Below are 18,015 nucleotides of genomic sequence, written 5' to 3'. Positions count from 1 at the left end.
ATCAAAGCCTATCGTCTCAGTCTTTCCCTGAGTGAATTTATTTCATGGTAGCCCTCCTAGTCGACTCCTCTACATTGCTCAACCTCTCTGTGAAATATTGTACAACTCTGAGAAGCTCTGGTAATCTTTCCTTGATAATTTTTGGGCCTCGAGCAATCGCCCTGGCTGCCCTGGCCTAGGGCCGGTCCTGGTCCACCTCAACAAGTCTGTTCCGTCGTAGCCAACTCAACTATGCCTTGAGGGCTTTCAACAACATTTAACACAGATTATTGAGATGGATGGTAATAACGATTATCTCATACGTCTCTTTAACATAGGTCCCGCAACGATTCGATAAGATGCAATTTATGATGATAGAATAATTTTTTAATATAGGAAGGATTTTATTGTTTAAATAATTATTTTTTATAAGATTCAATTCCTACCATCTTCAAGAGTTTATAATTATAAAAAGATGAAGATGAGGAAGAAAACTTTTTTAAAAACATGAAGATATCTGAAATGAAGTATTTTTATTACTTATGAGCAATATTCTACTCTTTGTTTGTTTATGTTATATTTGATTATTTACGACTAAATAACAACGAATTTATAACAAAATTAAAAATAAATTTTTAATTTGAAACTAATATCATTTGTTTTTAAAAATGGATTTACAAATGATTTTATAATTTCTCTTTAAAATTAGAAATGAAATATTTTTGTTTTAAAATTAATAATATTGGGGGTTTTCATAACGGGATTTTGTTAGACAAAATTCTATAACTTAAACTTTGTTTAGAGACAATGTAGTATGACATGACATTTGAATAGTCTTTGATGTTAACATCCGATGACATGGTCTCTACTCCCTTTGTCAATATTGCAAGTCAGTAGTCAAATACCTGTTAGTGTCTATGTTTTCATGATTTTATGTTTGAACTCAATTTAAGGTCTCGTTCCAATAAAAATATCTTTCATTTTATAAATTCATGATCTTCTCCATGTATTTCTAATGTGGAATTTTAATTATAATCTCAATAATTCTCCCCTCAAACGAAGGACCAACATACACCAATTGAAGTCTATTTAACATTCAATCTCTTGACTCACTAGACCTTCTTGCCTCGATGTTCAGTTTTATTGATCCGTCAAGACTGCTTAGTATCCGATTCAACCGACCTACTAGAACTTATCTTCCTCGAGAGTTTATCATGGATTTTATTAGGAGCCCCTACCATTATCTCCATGGTAAGGGTCTCCCCTGAGATTCCCACATGACTTCATATATATCATGACTCTGATATAAATTGTTAGGTCCTTGGGACTTACATCCAAAAGAGTCAAGCTTAGAACAACAAAATGTTGTTGAAGGAATGTCACAACATTACACGACCACCGTACTTTGAGAGAAGCAACTTCGCATACTGGAAGCAACTTGAGGTTTGTCATGGAGAGTGGCGCGAAAGGATGTGAGGTATTGTATTCTTTTTCCATACATGCAACAATTATCATTTCCAGCAATGTCGATATTGATTCCTAGTTCTTTCAGGTGATTGTAAGCGGAAAACTTAGGGCCCAGCGAGCTAAATCCATGAAGTTCAAAGATGGATACATGATTTCTTCTGGTCAGCCAGTCAAGGAATACATCGACTCAGCAGTGAGGCATGTTCTCCTCAGACAGGTTTGTATGTGAAATTCATAGCCATTGCGTAGATCCAAACGCTCACCGTAACCTTAATTCGAAACACCATAAGCCATACTGTCAGCGCTCGACCTCTTTGCATCTTCCACCCGGCTATTCTTGCACACAACACTTGCTTGGTCTCTTAGATTTTCTTGGTGGAGATCGGAGAGTGGGCGAGCATCATTTTAGAATACATTAAAGGCGGCATCTTTGCAAGTGTCTAGGAGCTGGACATACTCAGATCAAGGTTTTGTGAAAGACAAGTTAATCCTTGTTGGAAGCGAGCTAGGGAACAATTACCGAGCTAGGAACATTAGTAGGCAGAGTATGATAGCATGATCTTATCTTAGGTTTACAAATTAGAACTCGAAAACGATTTTTGAGAGTTACTTAAGTTCATTTTTCTTTGTTTTAGTTTCGATTCTGAACCTACAACTGTTTGTTCTTACACTTGTTTAGGGTTTATATCTGAATCTGCAACTTTGTTTTTTCTGCATCTAATCCTGGTCAACAACTGCACAGGGTGTTCTCGGAATCAAGGTGAAAATCATGTTGGACTGGGACCCAAAGGGGAAGCAGGGCCCGACCACCCCTCTTCCCGACCTGGTCACCATCCACCCTCCGAAGGACGAAGAGGAATACACCAGGCCAGCACTCCTTGTGCCTGCAGACCTTCCTGTCGCATGATCCTCATCTCCTCTCTGTTTGCCTTCAGTCTTTTGAATGTTCACTTCATATCACTTGGATAAGCCTTTTTTTTTTTGTTTGCCTGCAACTTCTTCTTTGATCGTTTGTTTCTGTTAATTTTCTTTTGATGAAAATTGAAAATTAAATATTGTTATTCTGTTTTTTTTTTAATCAATTTTGGTTCTTAGCAATGGGCATTCTATTCATTTCTTATAAAAGCTTGTATTCCTATTAGGTACACATCAGTAATGCGTTTCTCCTAAGTAATTTATTTAGTTAGTGTAAGTGTTGTCTATCAACATATTTGGCCGGCAAAGGAGCTCAAATGACAAGCACTAAAGAATTTCATACCTCAAACAGCCCGAGCACGACAAAATAGTCGATATTTTCACCCTTATGAATGATGGGTTAGTCTCATGATTTTAGATGTTTGTTATTTTTACAGCATAAGGTGGAATCTACCATCCACCGATCTCATACGGTCAATTTCACGATTATCTATGAGGAGGTAAATCGAGAAGCTGCAATTGACTATAACAGAGGGGAGGATTGTCTCAATTTTGTCAAGATTTGATCCTTGTTTATTTTAGTAAGTTTACTTCGTCGTAATCAACTCAACTATACCTCGAGGATTAGATATTTGTTACTTCTTTTACAAAAGGTGGAATTCGCCACTGCAATGGCTCCACATGGTCGATCTCACGATCATTTATGAAGAGATAAATCAAGAAGCTGTAGTTGGCAACGATGAAGAAGGGTTTATTCAAACCCTTGTCCACTTCTGCAATTCTGCTCCGTCGTAATCAACTTAACTATGCCCCGGGGGTAAAATGTTTATCCATTTCTATAATTCTGTTCCGTCGTAACCAACTCAAATATGCCATGAGAGTAAAATATTTATCCACTTTTGCAACTCTGCTCCATCGTAATTAATTTAACTATGCTCCAAGGGCAAGATGTTTATTATTGCTTCTGTAAAAAATGGAATCCGCTATCTTAGTAGTTCCATCTGATCGGTCTCACAATCATTTATGAGGAGATAAATCGAGAAATTACAGTTGGCAATTGATTATGACGTCAAGATTCGAACTAGTAGCTCCATATAATCGGTCTCACAACCATTTGTAAGGAGGTAAATTGAAAAATTACAATTGGCCACGACAAAAGAGGATATTATCTCGGTTTCTTCAAGATTCAAACTTTTGTCCTCAATTCTGCTCCATCGTAACCAACTCAATTATGTTTTGACAAGAGTTTGTTAGTTTATTACTTTGTTTGTTACTTCTTCAAAAAAAAAAAAATGTTTGTTACTTCTTCTGCAAAAAGGTGGATCTGCCACCTATATGAATGTTACTTCTGAACTATATTAGTAGTCAAAGCTAAGTTATGCAATGTAGAATCAATTAACATAAGAAAGACCTACAAGTGCTTCATATTTATACCCAACCCTGGCCAGGTATGTCGAATATATGAGCATCATATTGAAATGTGTTGCATGAATGAAATATCAACATGATCGAACTGCAAAAGATGAACGAGCCGAAGGGGCTCACAACCAAAGGATAGCATTCAAATAAACGTATCGTAGCATACCAAAACTAGAATAAAGAACCACAAACTCAAGTGCTTCCTGTTACTGTCCATCTCCACATTCTTGATCAAAAGAGTGTTCAAATGGAAATTCTAGCACACCAAGACTACTTGAAAGAGACCAACAAACTCAAGATACCGAGGAACATCAGTCGCAGCGCGAGCCTGCTTCCTGTTAGTGTCCTTCCTCGGATTCACGCTTTGGTGCCTCTTTGATCTCATCTCCCGCATCCTCCTGAAAACAAGGCATAAACCTGATAAGGATGTGCCGAAGACTAAATTGATAGGAGTGGGAAAGTAAACTTCAAGGGGAAGAACAGACAGTGATATCAGAGGTCCATAGGGTCAAGTTGTCGCGAAGAAGTTGCATGATCAATGTGCTATCTTTGTACGATTCTTCACTGAGAGTGTCCAAATCTGAGATAGCCTCATCAAAAGCCTGTAGAAGACCAATTTCCATAGTAAATCGACATATGATGTTTTCGTATCGCAGACAACATTCAGTAAACTGACATGAATGAAGTATTACTGATCTAAACATTGTAAAATCTATCTCACCTCTGTTGTTGAAATTTTGAACTTTCAGCCTCCACAAATACATTCAATGAAAAACATCAGTTACGAGAGGGTTCTGAAAAACTCAGCAATACAGACACTTCTAATACAAGTTCAAGTAGACTTGAATAGTTGATCCCCTTACTCTTGGTCAAGTGGCAACAACTCGAAATGGACTCAATGGGACTCATAGGAACTTTCAACAAGAAAAATAAAAAATATTAAGTTGCCGGCAGATGCACTATATATGCCTGGTTTCCTCTCACACTTCAAGGTAGTAAAAGAAATAGACTTCAACAGAAAAAGGGAGGCCATAGTATCCAAGGAAGATATCTTACTATTTAATATGCAATTATATGTTTTTGATAGGTAAATGAGCATGTCTGTATATGTAGGTCAGAATGAACAATATAAATCTTGGAAGTTAACTTACATCCGATAAATCATCATATCAGAGTAAACACCTAGGGGCCCATGTATATGTACTTGCACCAACCTAACCACTCTCTACATCAAACCTCACTCTCTCAATCAAGCAACTATTCCTAGCCAGCCATACATGATGAATCATAGATGTAATTGCCAGGAATATGCAATTATACATAAGATTGTCACTTGTCCCTGACTTATTACATTAAATTGTTGCACAACATCATTATAATCAAAGCTAAGTAAGCTCTACAAACTTAAGAAAAGGATATTAGAAAGTCAAACCTGTTTTGCAAGGCTGCAAGCCCGATCAGGAGAGTTCACAATTTCATAGTAGAACACTGAGAAATTAAGAGCCAGACCGAGCCTAATAGGATGAGTTGGAGCTAGTTCAGCCAGGGCAATATCCTGTAAATTTTGGAAGAGATGGTTTGGTAAAGTCTTTTTTTTTTTAAAAAAATATTAAGAATTCCTGTGCATCCTCGACAAGTAGAATTATTATGTGAACCAGTAGCAGAATGTAGCTAAGTAGATTCATGGTGAAGAGACAATTGAGGATCAAACCTGAGCAGATTTGTAGGCTTGCAGTGTACTCTCTGCAGCCTCCTTCCTCTCATCTCCAGACTTATATTCGGCGAGGTACCTATTCGATGCGAAAATTAAGCTCTTCTGATGAGTGCATATCAGGCGAGAAGAAGAAAAAACTCAAATCTTTTATACGTTGTAGAACCTGTGGTAATCCCCCTTCATCTTCAGGTAAAACACCTTGGACTCTGCAGCAGTGGAAGAAGGTATGAGATGGGAATCGAGCAATTTCAGAATGTCGTCGCAGATCTTGCTAAGCTCAGTCTCGATCTTGCCACGGTACTCCTTGATCGAAGAAACGTGCCCCGCATTGCCGCGGCTCTCTTCCTTCTGCTCGATGGAGGAGATGATGCGCCACGAGGCACGGCGAGCCCCAATCACATTTTTGTAGGCCACAGAAAGGAGATTTCGCTCCTCCACTGTGAGCTCTTCCACGTCGACTGTCTTCGCGACCTTCTCCATGAACTCAACCATTTCCTCATAACGTTCTGCCTGCTCGGCCAGCTTGGCCAAGTAAACATTGTCCTCGCGGGATGATTCAGCCGGCGACATCCTTCCTTGCTCTTTACGAATCTAGCGAACTACTATCGTATAGAACCTGCAAGTAAACAAATCCAGAACAAGAGGATTATTTTTTGCGCCAGTTTTTTCTATCCCAACACCAAATCACAATGATTGATACAATAAACAAGAACACGTTCCACATTGATCTGTATAAAAATGCGATTTTAAGTTCCAAAAAGGGCAAGAGAACCATGGACAAACGAAGCATAAGATCAAAACCTTCTCACCCAAAGTATGTTTTTCAAAAAAAAAAAAAAAAAATCTAAACCATCGATCATTCCCACAGAAGATGAACGAGATGGTCAATGAAGATAAACGGAAATCGAGAAATAGAAATGTAGATCGCCGAAAAGAACACCAGGAAAACCTATCCCGAGGAGAAACCCCACGCCTCGCAACGCAACGCAACGCAAAGACCAGATCGATCCAATGGGAGAAAATGGAGACGAAGAGGAGAAATCGAAGCCAGAGATGAGGATCGGAAAGCCACCTTCCTTCGCGATTGGATCCGTCCAAGGGCAACGCGGAAAACCCTGCGCGAGACTCTGTCCCCGTTCCTAAATATAGAGAGTTCCCATCCGGTCAGCGATCCAATGACACATCGAAACACGGTCGATAAGTGGAAGTGACCGGAATGCCCACAACTGTCTTCCCTGCACGACGTGATAAATACTTTTTTTTAATTTGGGTAATAATTAAAAGGAATTATTATGTCCTTTCTATTTAAATGAAAATTAAATTTTACTTAAATTCTATTAAATACATACAATTTTTAATTTATAATATAAATACAAATAACTCAAACAAAGAAAGTAAGCTTGATAAATTTTAGTATGAAAATAATAAAAAAATTATTATATTTTGAACTTCACTTACCCTTTTAAAATTGGAAGAAAATAAAATTGAATAATGATTTCTTTGACTAATAATTTGATTCTAAATGGACAAATATATAATACACATTAAACAGAAATTTGTCCATTTTCAACGTTTTTCATAATTCATTAGTGATGAAAATTATTTTTTAGGATAAGTCACCCACCAATGTCTACAAAGAGTCAATAATTCTCTGGCTAGAAGATTTTGAAGTGCAATAAAAACATCCCTACATCATCTTGGGTTTTTTAGAGAGATCTTTCATGAACCATTTGATATTTCTGGAGATCATGATGTGCATCAATGGTTAAAGAGAATATATGAGGAAGTGTTCATCCTGCTGAAATGGGCAGCAGGCAAGAAATTGATCTTAAGTGAGGAGGGTGGTTACATAGGGTGGCGTTTTGCCATGGACACTTTTGGCTAATCAAGGAAGAAGGATAGATAACATATGCTCCAATACAGTGAGTTCTCTTGTTGAATTTTATGAGTTTTCTGCTTCAGATAGGAAGGACTGGAGGCCAAATATTAAGAAAAGGATGCCACTGGAGAGTGCAACCTGCAGTCAGATTAATGTGGCATCAGTTCCGACGGCAAGTATAATTCCGTGTTTTGAAACTGGACAGGACTGAGAATAGGAAGTGAAACTAGTCTAGTTCATGGGATAAACAGAATCACTGTCGAGTCAGTTCGAAAAACACTGATATGAAAGAGTTTATTACCATTTTTTCTGAGATCTGTGATGCCAAGCTCTTTCCTCCCAGTACTGCTGCTGTTGTGCATAACGCTTGCCCACTGTGATCCATTTTTTAAAAAAATAATGTAAATCATTATGTATTAGTATTTTTTTCTCAACAATGGAAAAGGAAATTAGGAGGGATAGAGGCTGTACACAATGCCCCCGACAACGACACCCAGTGGGTTAGCATCAGAGGCCAATCCAATTGTGGCAATCTGAGAAAAACAAATCAGTTTAAGATGGTGAAAATGCCCTATAAGGGATAACCACAACTTGCCTGGCTCTTGTCGCCCCATTCGCCAAAGAAAGTGATGGAAAATGCCTGCATTAGTACATTAGCATGATGTTGAGTATTTTGAAGAATTAAAAAATTTTATTTAGAGCCAATACCTTGAGGAAGATAGGGGAAAAGAACTGGGTTAGAAATGGCCGCTGCTGTTTTTTTAGGTCGTCATTCTGCTATTAATGAACAAATTTACATTGCGTTATCATGTATGTTGAATGCCAGCTAAAGTTTTGCACAAAAGAAAATATTTACTCAAAAAATTGCTCAAATGACACGCATAATTTTGCATATGGCAGGAGCAGTGATGCTTTGAGGTTATTTTAACATTTCATAGAGGTGAAAAAACAACTGTTAGAAAGAAAATAATAATAATTGTACCATAAAGAGAAAATTGTTGGGCAAATATGTAGAAGAATCACAAATTCCAACTGTGTGCATTAGTTCAATATCTCTATTAAGAGGTCCCCAGCTGTGTCCACTAGATCAATATCATTATTAGATAACTAAGATCTATAAGACAGAAATAAGATGCCTAAACATTATTCTGAACAAGTTGCAACTAGCAAACATGCTCAAGTGATTGAAGCTTGAGCAAGAAACTGTACCACTATCATTCTTTATGAAAATATTGATTGCTTGTTCAAAATTTATGAGAGAATGCAAAAAACTGCACTGATAGGCTTACAATGATCTAACTAAAAAACCAGCCAATCTGAAACTTCTGTAGAAAAGGTAATAAGGTTGGTTACATGGATCATTGCCATCCACCAAGATCTTAAAGTGGAAAAGAGATACCCCTTAGAATTATGGCTTCCTTCTATTTTTTCACGGCCATTAATTCAAGCCTCGTTGTTCATTGTTAAGCTTCAAGTGGAGACTGACTTTCGGTTAGAAGATTAGGTATTTTTTGGAGTTCATTATATCCTTGTTGGATTGACAAGCATAAAGTTTTGATTTGTAAAGGACAAAAGGCCACCTTGACTTTTCCAAGATTGGAAAAGACTGAACCATCCTACTTCAGCTAGATTATGCACAGACTGAGATCTGCTCCTGCTGCTTCTACTTTCTTCTCAGGCTAATATTTAGTGGTTAATATTGCTGCTATAAAGGCTTAAAAGAACCCACTTCCATTGCAATGTAGACATCAGTTCAAACAAATTTAATTATCTTGACACCGAACAGTTTCACAATAGTTAGCGCTAAATAAATTCATAGCTAAATCTTTAGTAGTTAATAGTGCTTCAGTAAAGGCTCAAAAGAACCCACTTGCATTGCAATACTGATGTCATTATCAACGAGCCTACTTATCTTGATACTATACATTTTGATGGGAATTAGCACTGCATAAAGTCAGCAGACTCAAAGAACAAAATTTCAACAATGCTACATTCTTGGTTATTCTACCCATGAACTTGTTGCACTTGCTAGGTATATGACAGGAAAGTGAGAATATTAGACTGTAAAGTTTGAATGCCATATGAAAACATAAGAATTTATATATAGCAAACGACACACAAAAAAAGAATACCTTACGATTGTCTTTGGAGCTAACTCCTTCAGCCTTCCAATCAGCACTCTGAACATTTGAAAGAACTTAATGAAGTTCACCCATGATATTAGTGGAAGAGCAAATCTTAAAGATAATCTTGACTAACCAATTTAGCTTCTACTTCTGCAAATTCTTCAGCCTCACTAAAGTAATATTAAAGAAGTGTCATATAACATTAAAATCTTGATATGGGTGATAAATGAGATAACACTGATGGAGACTGAAGGAGGAGGGATTTAAAAGATTACCCATCTTCTGTAAACCCTTCCCATAATGACCAAAAACCGAATCCAAAGAACAGTAGAGTTGTCACATGGTGTGACCATTTGCGAGAAATCTGTATCAGAAAAAGTACCAATCTGACATGTCCATTTGGCAAAAATCTAAAGCCAGTATAAATATCTTAAATTACATGCAAAATGCGCCATGACTACAATAATTGTAAATTTCTCTTCAAGATTTGGACTCCAGGGTATATCTGCAGATTAATTTCTTTGCTAAAGTGTGTAAATAAGGGGGAAAAACAGAAGCAGTATAACAAATATATTCAATGGTCAATTTGAATTGGAATCTCCATGCTCCATAAATTCAAGCTCTGAGTATATTTGTCAACACAAGTGCCATAAAAGAGTACTCTGAATCATGTTAACAAAAAGGTTATACAAGAATATGAAGAGAATAGAAAGAATGGCAGTCCCTGATCTCATTCAAAGAAGCCAAAATGGTATTCTGTATCATAAAAATTCTTAAATTGATAATATCAAAGGAAAGAAGATTTAATGTCACAAACTGCTCTATAATCGAACAGTTCAAGCTATAAATAGTTTAAATAAGTTATATGATATATTCCATTTACAAACAGTTCAAGCTGGATGTAAAGAAATTTAAGAAGCTAACTGCAAAAGAGGTCACAGATTATGCTGGCAGAGCCATAATGGTAAATATAAGCAAAGCCAACCATTCAGCAGGCTTGAATATGAGCTTCCACAAGGAAAATCATGAGAACAAACCACGTAACATTTGACAGTTGGAAGGATAAATCTATTAACTAATTTATTCTGATTCCCAAATTTTATAATTCCAGCCATCTTGTGATACATGATCTAATTGGAGTAGATACAAAAAATACAATTGAATCAAGTTTGATCAAAATAAATTATCTAACAAAATTAAGTAGTTAGCTAATCCTACAAAAATTCAGCATGATTTCTCGTATCACCTAAGATGTCTCCTGAACAAATTTGTCCTTATAACAGATCCCCTAAACCAATGTAATGCACAGAAATTGCTTCATAAGTTGGTAGATTACATTCAATTGCATTATCTCAGAGTTGAAATTTGGAGCATTGAAAAGTATTTACTCAGGGCATGTATATATCCATTTTGCAGGATGCAAAAAGATCAATGGGAAGAGAAAAACTGGAAGAACAAGAAAAAAGTTCCAAGTGGGTGGATTGATTGATTTTAGTTGAGGAAGTTAATTTAGTATGTGAAAAAATTAATTACACAAGGCAGTCAAGAAAGTATAAGATGTTTGCTCCAAAAAAGAGAGTAAAATAATTCAATCCTGCTAACTACAATTAAAACTTCTGGTATTTCCTCTTCCAAATTACTTCAATGTGTAAATTATTCCAAGAGTTATCTCATTCAAGTAAAACTGAAAGAGAACAGGCTACTGGAAAATGAATGCTTGAGCAAAATTGTCGGATGATAGATCAATGAACTGAAATCAGTAAACACAAAATTAAAAAAAGCAAATTTAGTGATTCTTGCAGATAATGAACAGCTTACCAGACTAGGTGCAGCCCAACCAAGAGAGGCTGACAAAATGGTCATAACCTACAACATCAAGCACAACACATGTAAAGGCAATATCTAAGATGACAAAGAATAAAGACCTACAGAATGCAACTTACAATTAAGGCCGATAAACATCCTGATAAAACAACTTTGCGGGGATGACGCATCGCCAAGATCTTATGATGAAAATATACATCAGAAACCAGAATCAATTATCTCAAACTCAAAATAAATAAATAAATAAATAAATAAATTACAAAGCCCTGTCTGCAAGAAAAGAGCTGGATTATCATATACAGTCACATATTGTGATTATCAATCAAATATCAATTACTTATTTCAATTTTATAAGCTGGAGATTATGCATTCATAATGTTCTCGCAGTTTAATTATGCGCTCATAATGTTCTCACAGTTTAAGTGTTGCAATCATAAAGCATTAATGGGTGTTGGTGAAGTCTGAGAGCTTCCTGTCTTGTTTCTGTTGTTGGTGTTAGTAGTGTGTCCAAGGGAAGAAATTCGATTAGTATCTTGTCGTGATTTAATATGTGCCTTATGGCATCTTGGTGTTGCAGCCAAATTGATTTTTGAATAATTGTTTCTTTACTCTCATGACAACCAAATTGATTATTGAATAATTGGTGTCTTGTTTCCCTTGCATTGCATGACAACACCAAATTGTTTATTGAATAGTTGTTTGTTTGATTGAATAATTGTTTGTTTGCTTGTTTGCATTCTTGTGTGTACTCCTTCAAGTCATTGTTTGCATGTGACATTGTGGTCATAGCACTCTTCCTTTCCAGAAAAATCATGTATATATATATTTTTTGTGTCATTGGACTTCCGTTTGTATTTCTATATATTTTTTACCTCACCTTGTTCTGCTCGTAGTATATATGATTAAGGATGCCACAATCAAGCACAGCGAACCCAGCATCAAAGGATGAGTATAGCCTGAAGTCGGATGCATGGTTACAAATCATAGAAGTCTACTTCATACATTATGAAATTTTTTGGTTAGGACTGTAACCACTATTGTGCCTTTGAAGTTTGTCCAGCACGTATAAAAGTTATCCAATCTGCACAGCATTGGAGGATTTGTAACAATAACAATCCAGCTATACATGAAAAGACATTCAATCAGACACTACACAGCACGACCACATGTTTTTCATTATATCAAGTTATCAACTATCGTCTTTTGGGTCTCAAACAGGGCCCCAGAGCAGTGCAGCAGCCACTAAAATTTGAAACCGACAGATTGAGAATTTATATGGAGGGTTTTTTTTTTAGATCCACATGCTTCAAATTTTAGCAGTCATCATCAAACTTAACATACTGATGAGTTCTTCAACTTCTTTCCGAGATAAATAAAAGAGAGGGGAAACAACTCTACTACTACATGTTCAACGTAGATCCTCCTTTTTTTCCTTCCTAATTTCCACAAACACCATTCTGGACTAAGAACTCCGCTTCAATCAAGGCGATCCAAAACATCGTATCACTAAGCATGAGATCTTACAGCAACACCAAGAGAAGATAAGGAAACAGAGCGTTAAAACTCACCGCTGCAGCGAAGAATGTCTTGTCGCCGATCTCCGATAGCACGGTCATAGCTAGCGATTTGGTGAGACCCTGCATGAAACAAAGCGCGAAAACATAGATCAACGACAAAATCAACACCAGCTCAGATCTTGATTGAACTGGAAAACTCACCTCGATTAGAGACAACCCCATCTCCGCCTTCCTCGATCCAACCCAACCCCGAAGTCTCCCTGCGTCAAATCTCTAGAAATTGAATCGGAAGAAGGAAGGCGAATGGACTCGCGACGGAGTCCACGGATCGTCAAATCGCGAGCTCCGCCCGATTTGGCGGCTTATTATAGATATTATAGTCTATAGAGAACCCTAACAAATAAATAAATAAATAATAATATTTGTTATTTATATCAGTCACGTGTTTAAATTTTTTCCATTTCCACATAATTTGGGAAAAAATAGAGAAATATGACAAAATAAAAGGTGCCGTTTATTTTAAATTTATCGTAAAAGGACATCTTATTTGAGAAAATATTAAAACGATGTCTAAAAATAGTAATATTTTAGCTTTGATATATAATTAAAACTGCTCGATAGTTTTAATTATAATTACTCTAAATAGTCAGTTTTAGAGTTTAGAATTTTAGGATAAAAAAAGTGATATTTTTTCAACTCTTTTAATTTTTTAAAAATAAAGGACTCTTTTTTTAATTTTGCGCAATATTAATTTATTATAAATATTAAAATATTTTAGATTCCCTCTGCCGGAAGACAACTCACGCCGGGTTCGGCCAAATGGTTACAATGTCAACGCTTTTATTTATTTATTTTTTCACGAGCTATAAATTTAATCTAAAATTGAGCCAACGTAATTTAGTTTGGTCAACTGTTGGATATTTTTTAGATTACATTTCTTAATCAGAAAATTAATTTATGGTATTTGAATTCTACAAGTACACGCAAACTCATTCTCATTTTTTAATCAGATGATGTAATTATGAAAATGCCTAGTAATTTTTATAAATTGTTGATGGAATCTAAGTAAGCATAATTCTTAGTATCAACCCGTTAGTGGAGTTGACTTAAAGCTATTTGAGTCATCTATATTTAAATATATGTCATAATTTTAGCTCAATAAATACAAATTGACTTTCTCTTTATAAATTTTATAGATACTTGAATAGATTGATTGGCCCAATCTAACTTGTTCAGCACAATTAGTTTGATTGTCTCCTTTGGACCTGTTCGAACAATCAATCGATTTAGCTCGACCTAGCTAGCCCGGCTTTCGCGGAAAAAGACAGGCAAGGTGTCCATGGAAAACTTAATAGAAAGTTGAGAACAATCTGATATTGCTTAAACTTTGTAAAGCAAACTGTTACAACTCTTTATCAATCCCCATCATGTTTGATCATCTTTAGCAAGAACTCAAGCAAGCAAATGAAACCAAGAGAGCTTCAACCCTGACTCAATCTATCTAGCCACCCTTACTGTGACACGATGACGAAATACCAGTTCGCCGATCCAGTATTCGAACGACTAACCCAAAGGAGAAGTTGTCTTAGTGAGTTTTCACTTTTGCATATCTTGTGCAAGTCGTCTTTAGGCAGGCACACATGGTATGGTGTGCATCTAAAGAACAGCATGAGAATCTAAAAAGAACTTTTAAAAAAGGAAACTATTCGAGTTCTTTGTAAGTCATTGAGCAAAATATCTAGTTTACTCATCATCCTTGTAGGGGTACACCTCTGGGATTTGCTTCAGGAGCTTCACTCGGAGCTCATATGCATCGTCTCCATGGAGCATATCGCGAATCCAAGTGATTTCGGTCTTCATTGACACCTGCCATGACCCCCCAAAGTTATTTTCACTCGATATTTGCCTGTTTAAATAGAATATTACTGGAATCATGATACTTAAATTATGAGAAGACACTTAAGCTATCTCATAGTAAGTTTTACAATCCTAGTTCTTACCAGCAGGACAAATGGATTTTCCATCCTAATTCCAAAAGCAATTTTAACAAGATTACTTCGACTTCACTAACGAGAAAGATTGGCTTACGAACTACGAACGTTCCACCAATAGTGAAGAACTTGAAACTTTGGAGGAAACTTCCAACTACAGCCTAGTTGGCCTTGTTATCAGCATGGAAGCTAACAAATACCAAAGACCCTGCCAAAGCTTAAAACTTGATAAGGTTCTAACATCAAAGACCCTGTTCGTGACTGAAAAGAAGCTTAAACATTCTGGTTTAAGTAATCTAATAGCATGCTCGGTTTCTGAGAAAATGTGCAAAACATGTACACCAAGTGATTGCAGAGCTCAAAATACAAAAAGTAATCTCCATTGACCTACTTAGAGCCATTGGATAGAAGCTAGGAATTGGTCATACATGTAAGACCAGCTGCTATTGTGGGAGTGTGATGCATATAGAAACTACGACATCAGATAGTGACAGCATGCTTGTTTGAATGTGAAAACCAACAAGTAGCAAGTATATAAGAAAGTGAAAACCAACCATTTCCAATGCTCCTCGTATAACTCCACTTAAGATGTTACAATAGTGAAGACCTTGGAAAGTATCAGGAAGCTCAACAAAGTCTACCAATGGATTATCATCAAGAACAAGGCTGAAGCTGGTTCCCTCAGGATCCCAATTAGACACAGATGCGGTAACCCCTAAGAACATTTTTAAACCAATCTGCTTTATCATACAGTACAATTTTGATTAGTAAAAAATATTTTCAGTGCTGCATTACTAATAAAAAAAATATAGAGCAGGAGAAATCAGACATTTAATAAGAAAAAAATGAAACCAAGCAATATGACAATACAAACTAATCAAGCAGGAACACGTGCTACTTAATAGGCTATAAATGGAATTTGATTACTCTTCGTAAAGGCCATGCTGCTATTAGGATTGGTGTAACCAACCATAAAAATTGCAAACAAACGATTGTTGGCATTAGTATCTGTTTTCAACAACATATGATTTTTTACACAAAAGGCTGCAACTCAAGTAACTTGGCTTTGAAGTATGAAGAACTAAGTGATCCATCATCAACACATGCATCAGTAAAAATTGGAAATTCGTGAAGTCGACTAACTTCCTCACAAGCAACAATCACATCACAATACAATCAAAATTATCTTAGAACAGAAAGGGATGTTCTTCAAAATGGTCTGTAGTCAAGGCATAAAATATAATAAAATCAGTTAAGGCTAGGAGAAATAAGGAACCTGGCTAAAGATAAAGGACATGAAAAAATGCCATTTAAGTAATAAGTGTAGTAAACTTCTACAATAACCACACAAGACTAAGTCATGCCAGCCTTCAATTTATATATAGAACTTATTTATGCAGGAACAATCATCTTCTGAAGAACAAATTGGCCATAATAAAAAACACAGATAAATAATTAAGGTGGACTAGTTCAATGACACAAAATTTACTTAAATTAACTTAATGACTTCAGCATCAAGTTAAGGTTCATCTATCTAGGTACATCAATAAAGCTACAAATGTTCATGATAAAAGATCCATACCTAGGCACATCAGCGGTTAAGTTGGAAAAAAACAAACCAATCCATTTGTTGATGACATTTAACAGAGAACTTATATCATCAACCTTGATGCACATGCAGAATATTAAAAAAGAGAAGAAAATAATTCAGGGTTCAAACTACCTTTGCAATTACATCAGCTGTCTCCGTGAAGTCAACACATCTAGATACATTGGATTTGGCCAGAAATTCATCAATCAAGCGGACGCCAATGTTATATCCCCTACGATATTCAATTATCTTGTGACAATGATGTAAGAGCGTAAATTAATATCAAGAATAGTAATGCTAAGCAGGCGGTGATGGACTGTAATAAATAGAAACTATAAATGACACAAGAATAGACTATAAATGACCAAAAATTATCTACTTTAGAAGCAGATCATTATGTAATTTCACAAGGAAATCTATAAAGTATTCTTTATCATGTTCCCTAGAAAACTAAACAGATCACAAAGTAAGTTCTGGTCCTTAAGTGTCAGGTATTTATGCTTAGGGCTTCCTTTTTCATCTTTTTCAATCTGTCTCTATTCTTAGACATTGCAATGTCTTAAATTGGGTAAAAAAAACTAAGTTTCTGAGACTTGGTTTGCTAACCCCATCTAATAGAATAAGGCTTGGTTGTTGTTGTCGTTGTCGTACTTGGTTTAAATACTAATTTGGCCTGAATTTTCAATTCGGATCTTGCAGAACTGAATCGAGTTCATATTCTGACACGTACTTATTTGATTATACCTGTAGATCTCACGATCAGGTACTACATTTCACTAGATCGCCAAGTTCATGTACTTAACTCAAAGAAATGACTGATGAAGATGCGATTTAAGCAAAACAAGAGTACTGCGAGAAGAGGCAAGGAGGAGGAAATAACACTTACATCTGATCGAGCTGCTTGTTGACCACATCGACCTCCTCCAGATCCGTGAGGAGCTGCCGCACCGTCGCCCCGTATGTGAGCGTGAACAGCTCCGCATTCTGAAATCACCATTAGCGAGATCAAATCAGCCGTACCATGGAATAAAACAAGAGAATTAGGACAACACGATTAGGGCTTCTGCAGTGTTCATTGGTCTTACCACGCGATCGATACTGGCGAAGATCGCGTCTCCGGTTTTGGGGACGAGAGGAGCCATTCTTCACTCGCTCCTCCTTGTCGCTCTCCTTGGCTTCTCGTGGCGCAGGAAGGAGTTTCACGGCCGCGGCCATGGAGCCATCGTGTAGTAGAAGAAACCAGCGCGCTGTCGGGTTTCGGATCCTAAACACAATGAGAATCCGCTCCGGTTATAAAACAATACCATCAATAATTAAGTAGATTTTTTTTTTTTATACTAAACAAAAGAGTGTCTCATATAAAAATATTTTTATTTTATATACTTCAATTTAATTTAAATTATCATACATAAGTGTTGTTTAAATTAAATCAATTTAATTCAAATTAATTAAAAGTATTTTCAAATTAATTAAAATTGAGCCGACAAGATTATATACAATTTTATAACCACTAAAATATAATTGCTATAATTTAAATAGACAAACAATAATAAATTCGAAGAGATAATTTATGTATTTTTTTATAATTTATGG

The 18,015-nt window shown here is 36.1% G+C and overlaps 4 protein-coding genes across 7 annotated transcripts; 1 reads left to right on the top strand and 3 right to left on the bottom strand.

The window, feature by feature from the left end:
- The first annotated feature begins 1,423 nt into the window (after window positions 1–1,423).
- On the top strand, window positions 1,424–2,524 carry LOC141835411 (small ribosomal subunit protein uS3x-like). Its single transcript, XM_074722864.1, has 3 exons — window positions 1,424–1,456; window positions 1,532–1,663; window positions 2,189–2,524. The coding sequence occupies exons 1-3, from the start codon at window positions 1,430–1,432 to the stop codon at window positions 2,351–2,353; spliced, it is 324 nt and encodes a 107-aa protein (XP_074578965.1). The 5' UTR covers window positions 1,424–1,429; the 3' UTR covers window positions 2,354–2,524.
- A 1,360-nt stretch (window positions 2,525–3,884) lies between these two features.
- Window positions 3,885–6,630, bottom strand: LOC141834554 (14-3-3-like protein). 2 transcript variants are annotated; one of them, XM_074721868.1, is made up of 6 exons: window positions 6,567–6,630; window positions 5,658–6,110; window positions 5,492–5,570; window positions 5,213–5,335; window positions 4,266–4,382; window positions 3,885–4,178 (listed from the first exon to the last, which is right to left on the bottom strand). In XM_074721868.1, the coding sequence occupies exons 2-6, from the start codon at window positions 6,062–6,064 to the stop codon at window positions 4,119–4,121; spliced, it is 786 nt and encodes a 261-aa protein (XP_074577969.1). In that variant the 5' UTR covers window positions 6,065–6,110; window positions 6,567–6,630; the 3' UTR covers window positions 3,885–4,118. The 2 variants fall into 2 exon arrangements, with proteins under 2 accessions (XP_074577969.1, XP_074577970.1); XM_074721869.1 differs by lacking the exon at window positions 6,567–6,630 and adding an exon at window positions 6,444–6,501.
- Window positions 6,631–7,050: 420 nt separating this feature from the next.
- Window positions 7,051–13,205, bottom strand: LOC141834708 (GDT1-like protein 4). 3 transcript variants are annotated; one of them, XM_074722049.1, is made up of 12 exons: window positions 13,042–13,205; window positions 12,892–12,960; window positions 11,443–11,502; window positions 11,318–11,365; window positions 9,775–9,863; window positions 9,633–9,669; window positions 9,506–9,553; window positions 8,082–8,150; window positions 7,969–8,013; window positions 7,845–7,906; window positions 7,675–7,747; window positions 7,052–7,511 (listed from the first exon to the last, which is right to left on the bottom strand). In XM_074722049.1, exons 1-12 carry the CDS (start codon window positions 13,060–13,062, stop codon window positions 7,437–7,439), a joined length of 696 nt encoding a protein of 231 aa, XP_074578150.1. In that variant the 5' UTR covers window positions 13,063–13,205; the 3' UTR covers window positions 7,052–7,436. The 3 variants fall into 3 exon arrangements, with proteins under 3 accessions (XP_074578152.1, XP_074578150.1, XP_074578151.1); XM_074722050.1 differs by having other exon boundaries at window positions 7,053–7,511; window positions 8,082–8,147; XM_074722051.1 differs by lacking the exon at window positions 13,042–13,205 and having other exon boundaries at window positions 7,051–7,511; window positions 12,892–12,966.
- A 1,001-nt stretch (window positions 13,206–14,206) lies between these two features.
- Window positions 14,207–17,641, bottom strand: LOC141835228 (uncharacterized). Its single transcript, XM_074722657.1, has 5 exons — window positions 17,508–17,641; window positions 17,309–17,406; window positions 16,555–16,654; window positions 15,386–15,568; window positions 14,207–14,706 (listed from the first exon to the last, which is right to left on the bottom strand). Exons 1-5 carry the CDS (start codon window positions 17,562–17,564, stop codon window positions 14,584–14,586), a joined length of 561 nt encoding a protein of 186 aa, XP_074578758.1. The 5' UTR covers window positions 17,565–17,641; the 3' UTR covers window positions 14,207–14,583.
- Window positions 17,642–18,015: the final 374 nt, after the last annotated feature.

Source organism: Curcuma longa, chromosome 9 (genome assembly GCF_044706935.1).
Source record: "Curcuma longa cultivar G26 ecotype Majalengka, Jawa Barat chromosome 9, ITB_CL_G26_1.1, whole genome shotgun sequence".
NCBI lineage: Eukaryota > Viridiplantae > Streptophyta > Magnoliopsida > Zingiberales > Zingiberaceae > Curcuma > Curcuma longa.
Note: the sequence above shows the minus strand (reverse complement) of the source record. Positions and strands in the feature narration are given on the sequence as shown.

Excerpts from the sequence above, each read along its gene's own strand:
- LOC141835411 (XM_074722864.1), top strand. The coding sequence starts at position 1,430 with ATGGAGAGTGGCGCGAAAGGATGTGAG. Across the intron at positions 1,457-1,531 it reads GTGGCGCGAAAGGATGTGAG|GTGATTGTAAGCGGAAAACT; the intron begins GTATTGTATTCT and ends TAGTTCTTTCAG. Across the intron at positions 1,664-2,188 it reads GGCATGTTCTCCTCAGACAG|GGTGTTCTCGGAATCAAGGT; the intron begins GTTTGTATGTGA and ends ACAACTGCACAG.
- LOC141834554 (XM_074721868.1), bottom strand. The coding sequence starts at position 6,064 with ATGTCGCCGGCTGAATCATCCCGCGAGGACAATGTTTACTTGGCCAAG. Across the intron at positions 5,336-5,491 it reads AAGCCTACAAATCTGCTCAG|GATATTGCCCTGGCTGAACT; the intron begins GTTTGATCCTCA and ends CAAAATTTACAG. Across the intron at positions 4,179-4,265 it reads TATGGACCTCTGATATCACT|GAGGATGCGGGAGATGAGAT; the intron begins GTCTGTTCTTCC and ends CCTTGTTTTCAG.
- LOC141834708 (XM_074722049.1), bottom strand. The coding sequence starts at position 13,062 with ATGGGGTTGTCTCTAATCGAG. Across the intron at positions 11,366-11,442 it reads GATGTTTATCGGCCTTAATT|GTTATGACCATTTTGTCAGC; the intron begins GTAAGTTGCATT and ends TTGATGTTGTAG. Across the intron at positions 8,014-8,081 it reads TTTCCCCTATCTTCCTCAAG|GCATTTTCCATCACTTTCTT; the intron begins GTATTGGCTCTA and ends GTACTAATGCAG.
- LOC141835228 (XM_074722657.1), bottom strand. The coding sequence starts at position 17,564 with ATGGCTCCTCTCGTCCCCAAAACCGGAGACGCGATCTTCGCCAGTATC. Across the intron at positions 16,655-17,308 it reads AACAAGCAGCTCGATCAGAT|GGGATATAACATTGGCGTCC; the intron begins GTAAGTGTTATT and ends TGAATATCGTAG. Across the intron at positions 15,569-16,554 it reads CAGCTGATGTAATTGCAAAG|ATTGGTTTAAAAATGTTCTT; the intron begins GTAGTTTGAACC and ends ATGATAAAGCAG.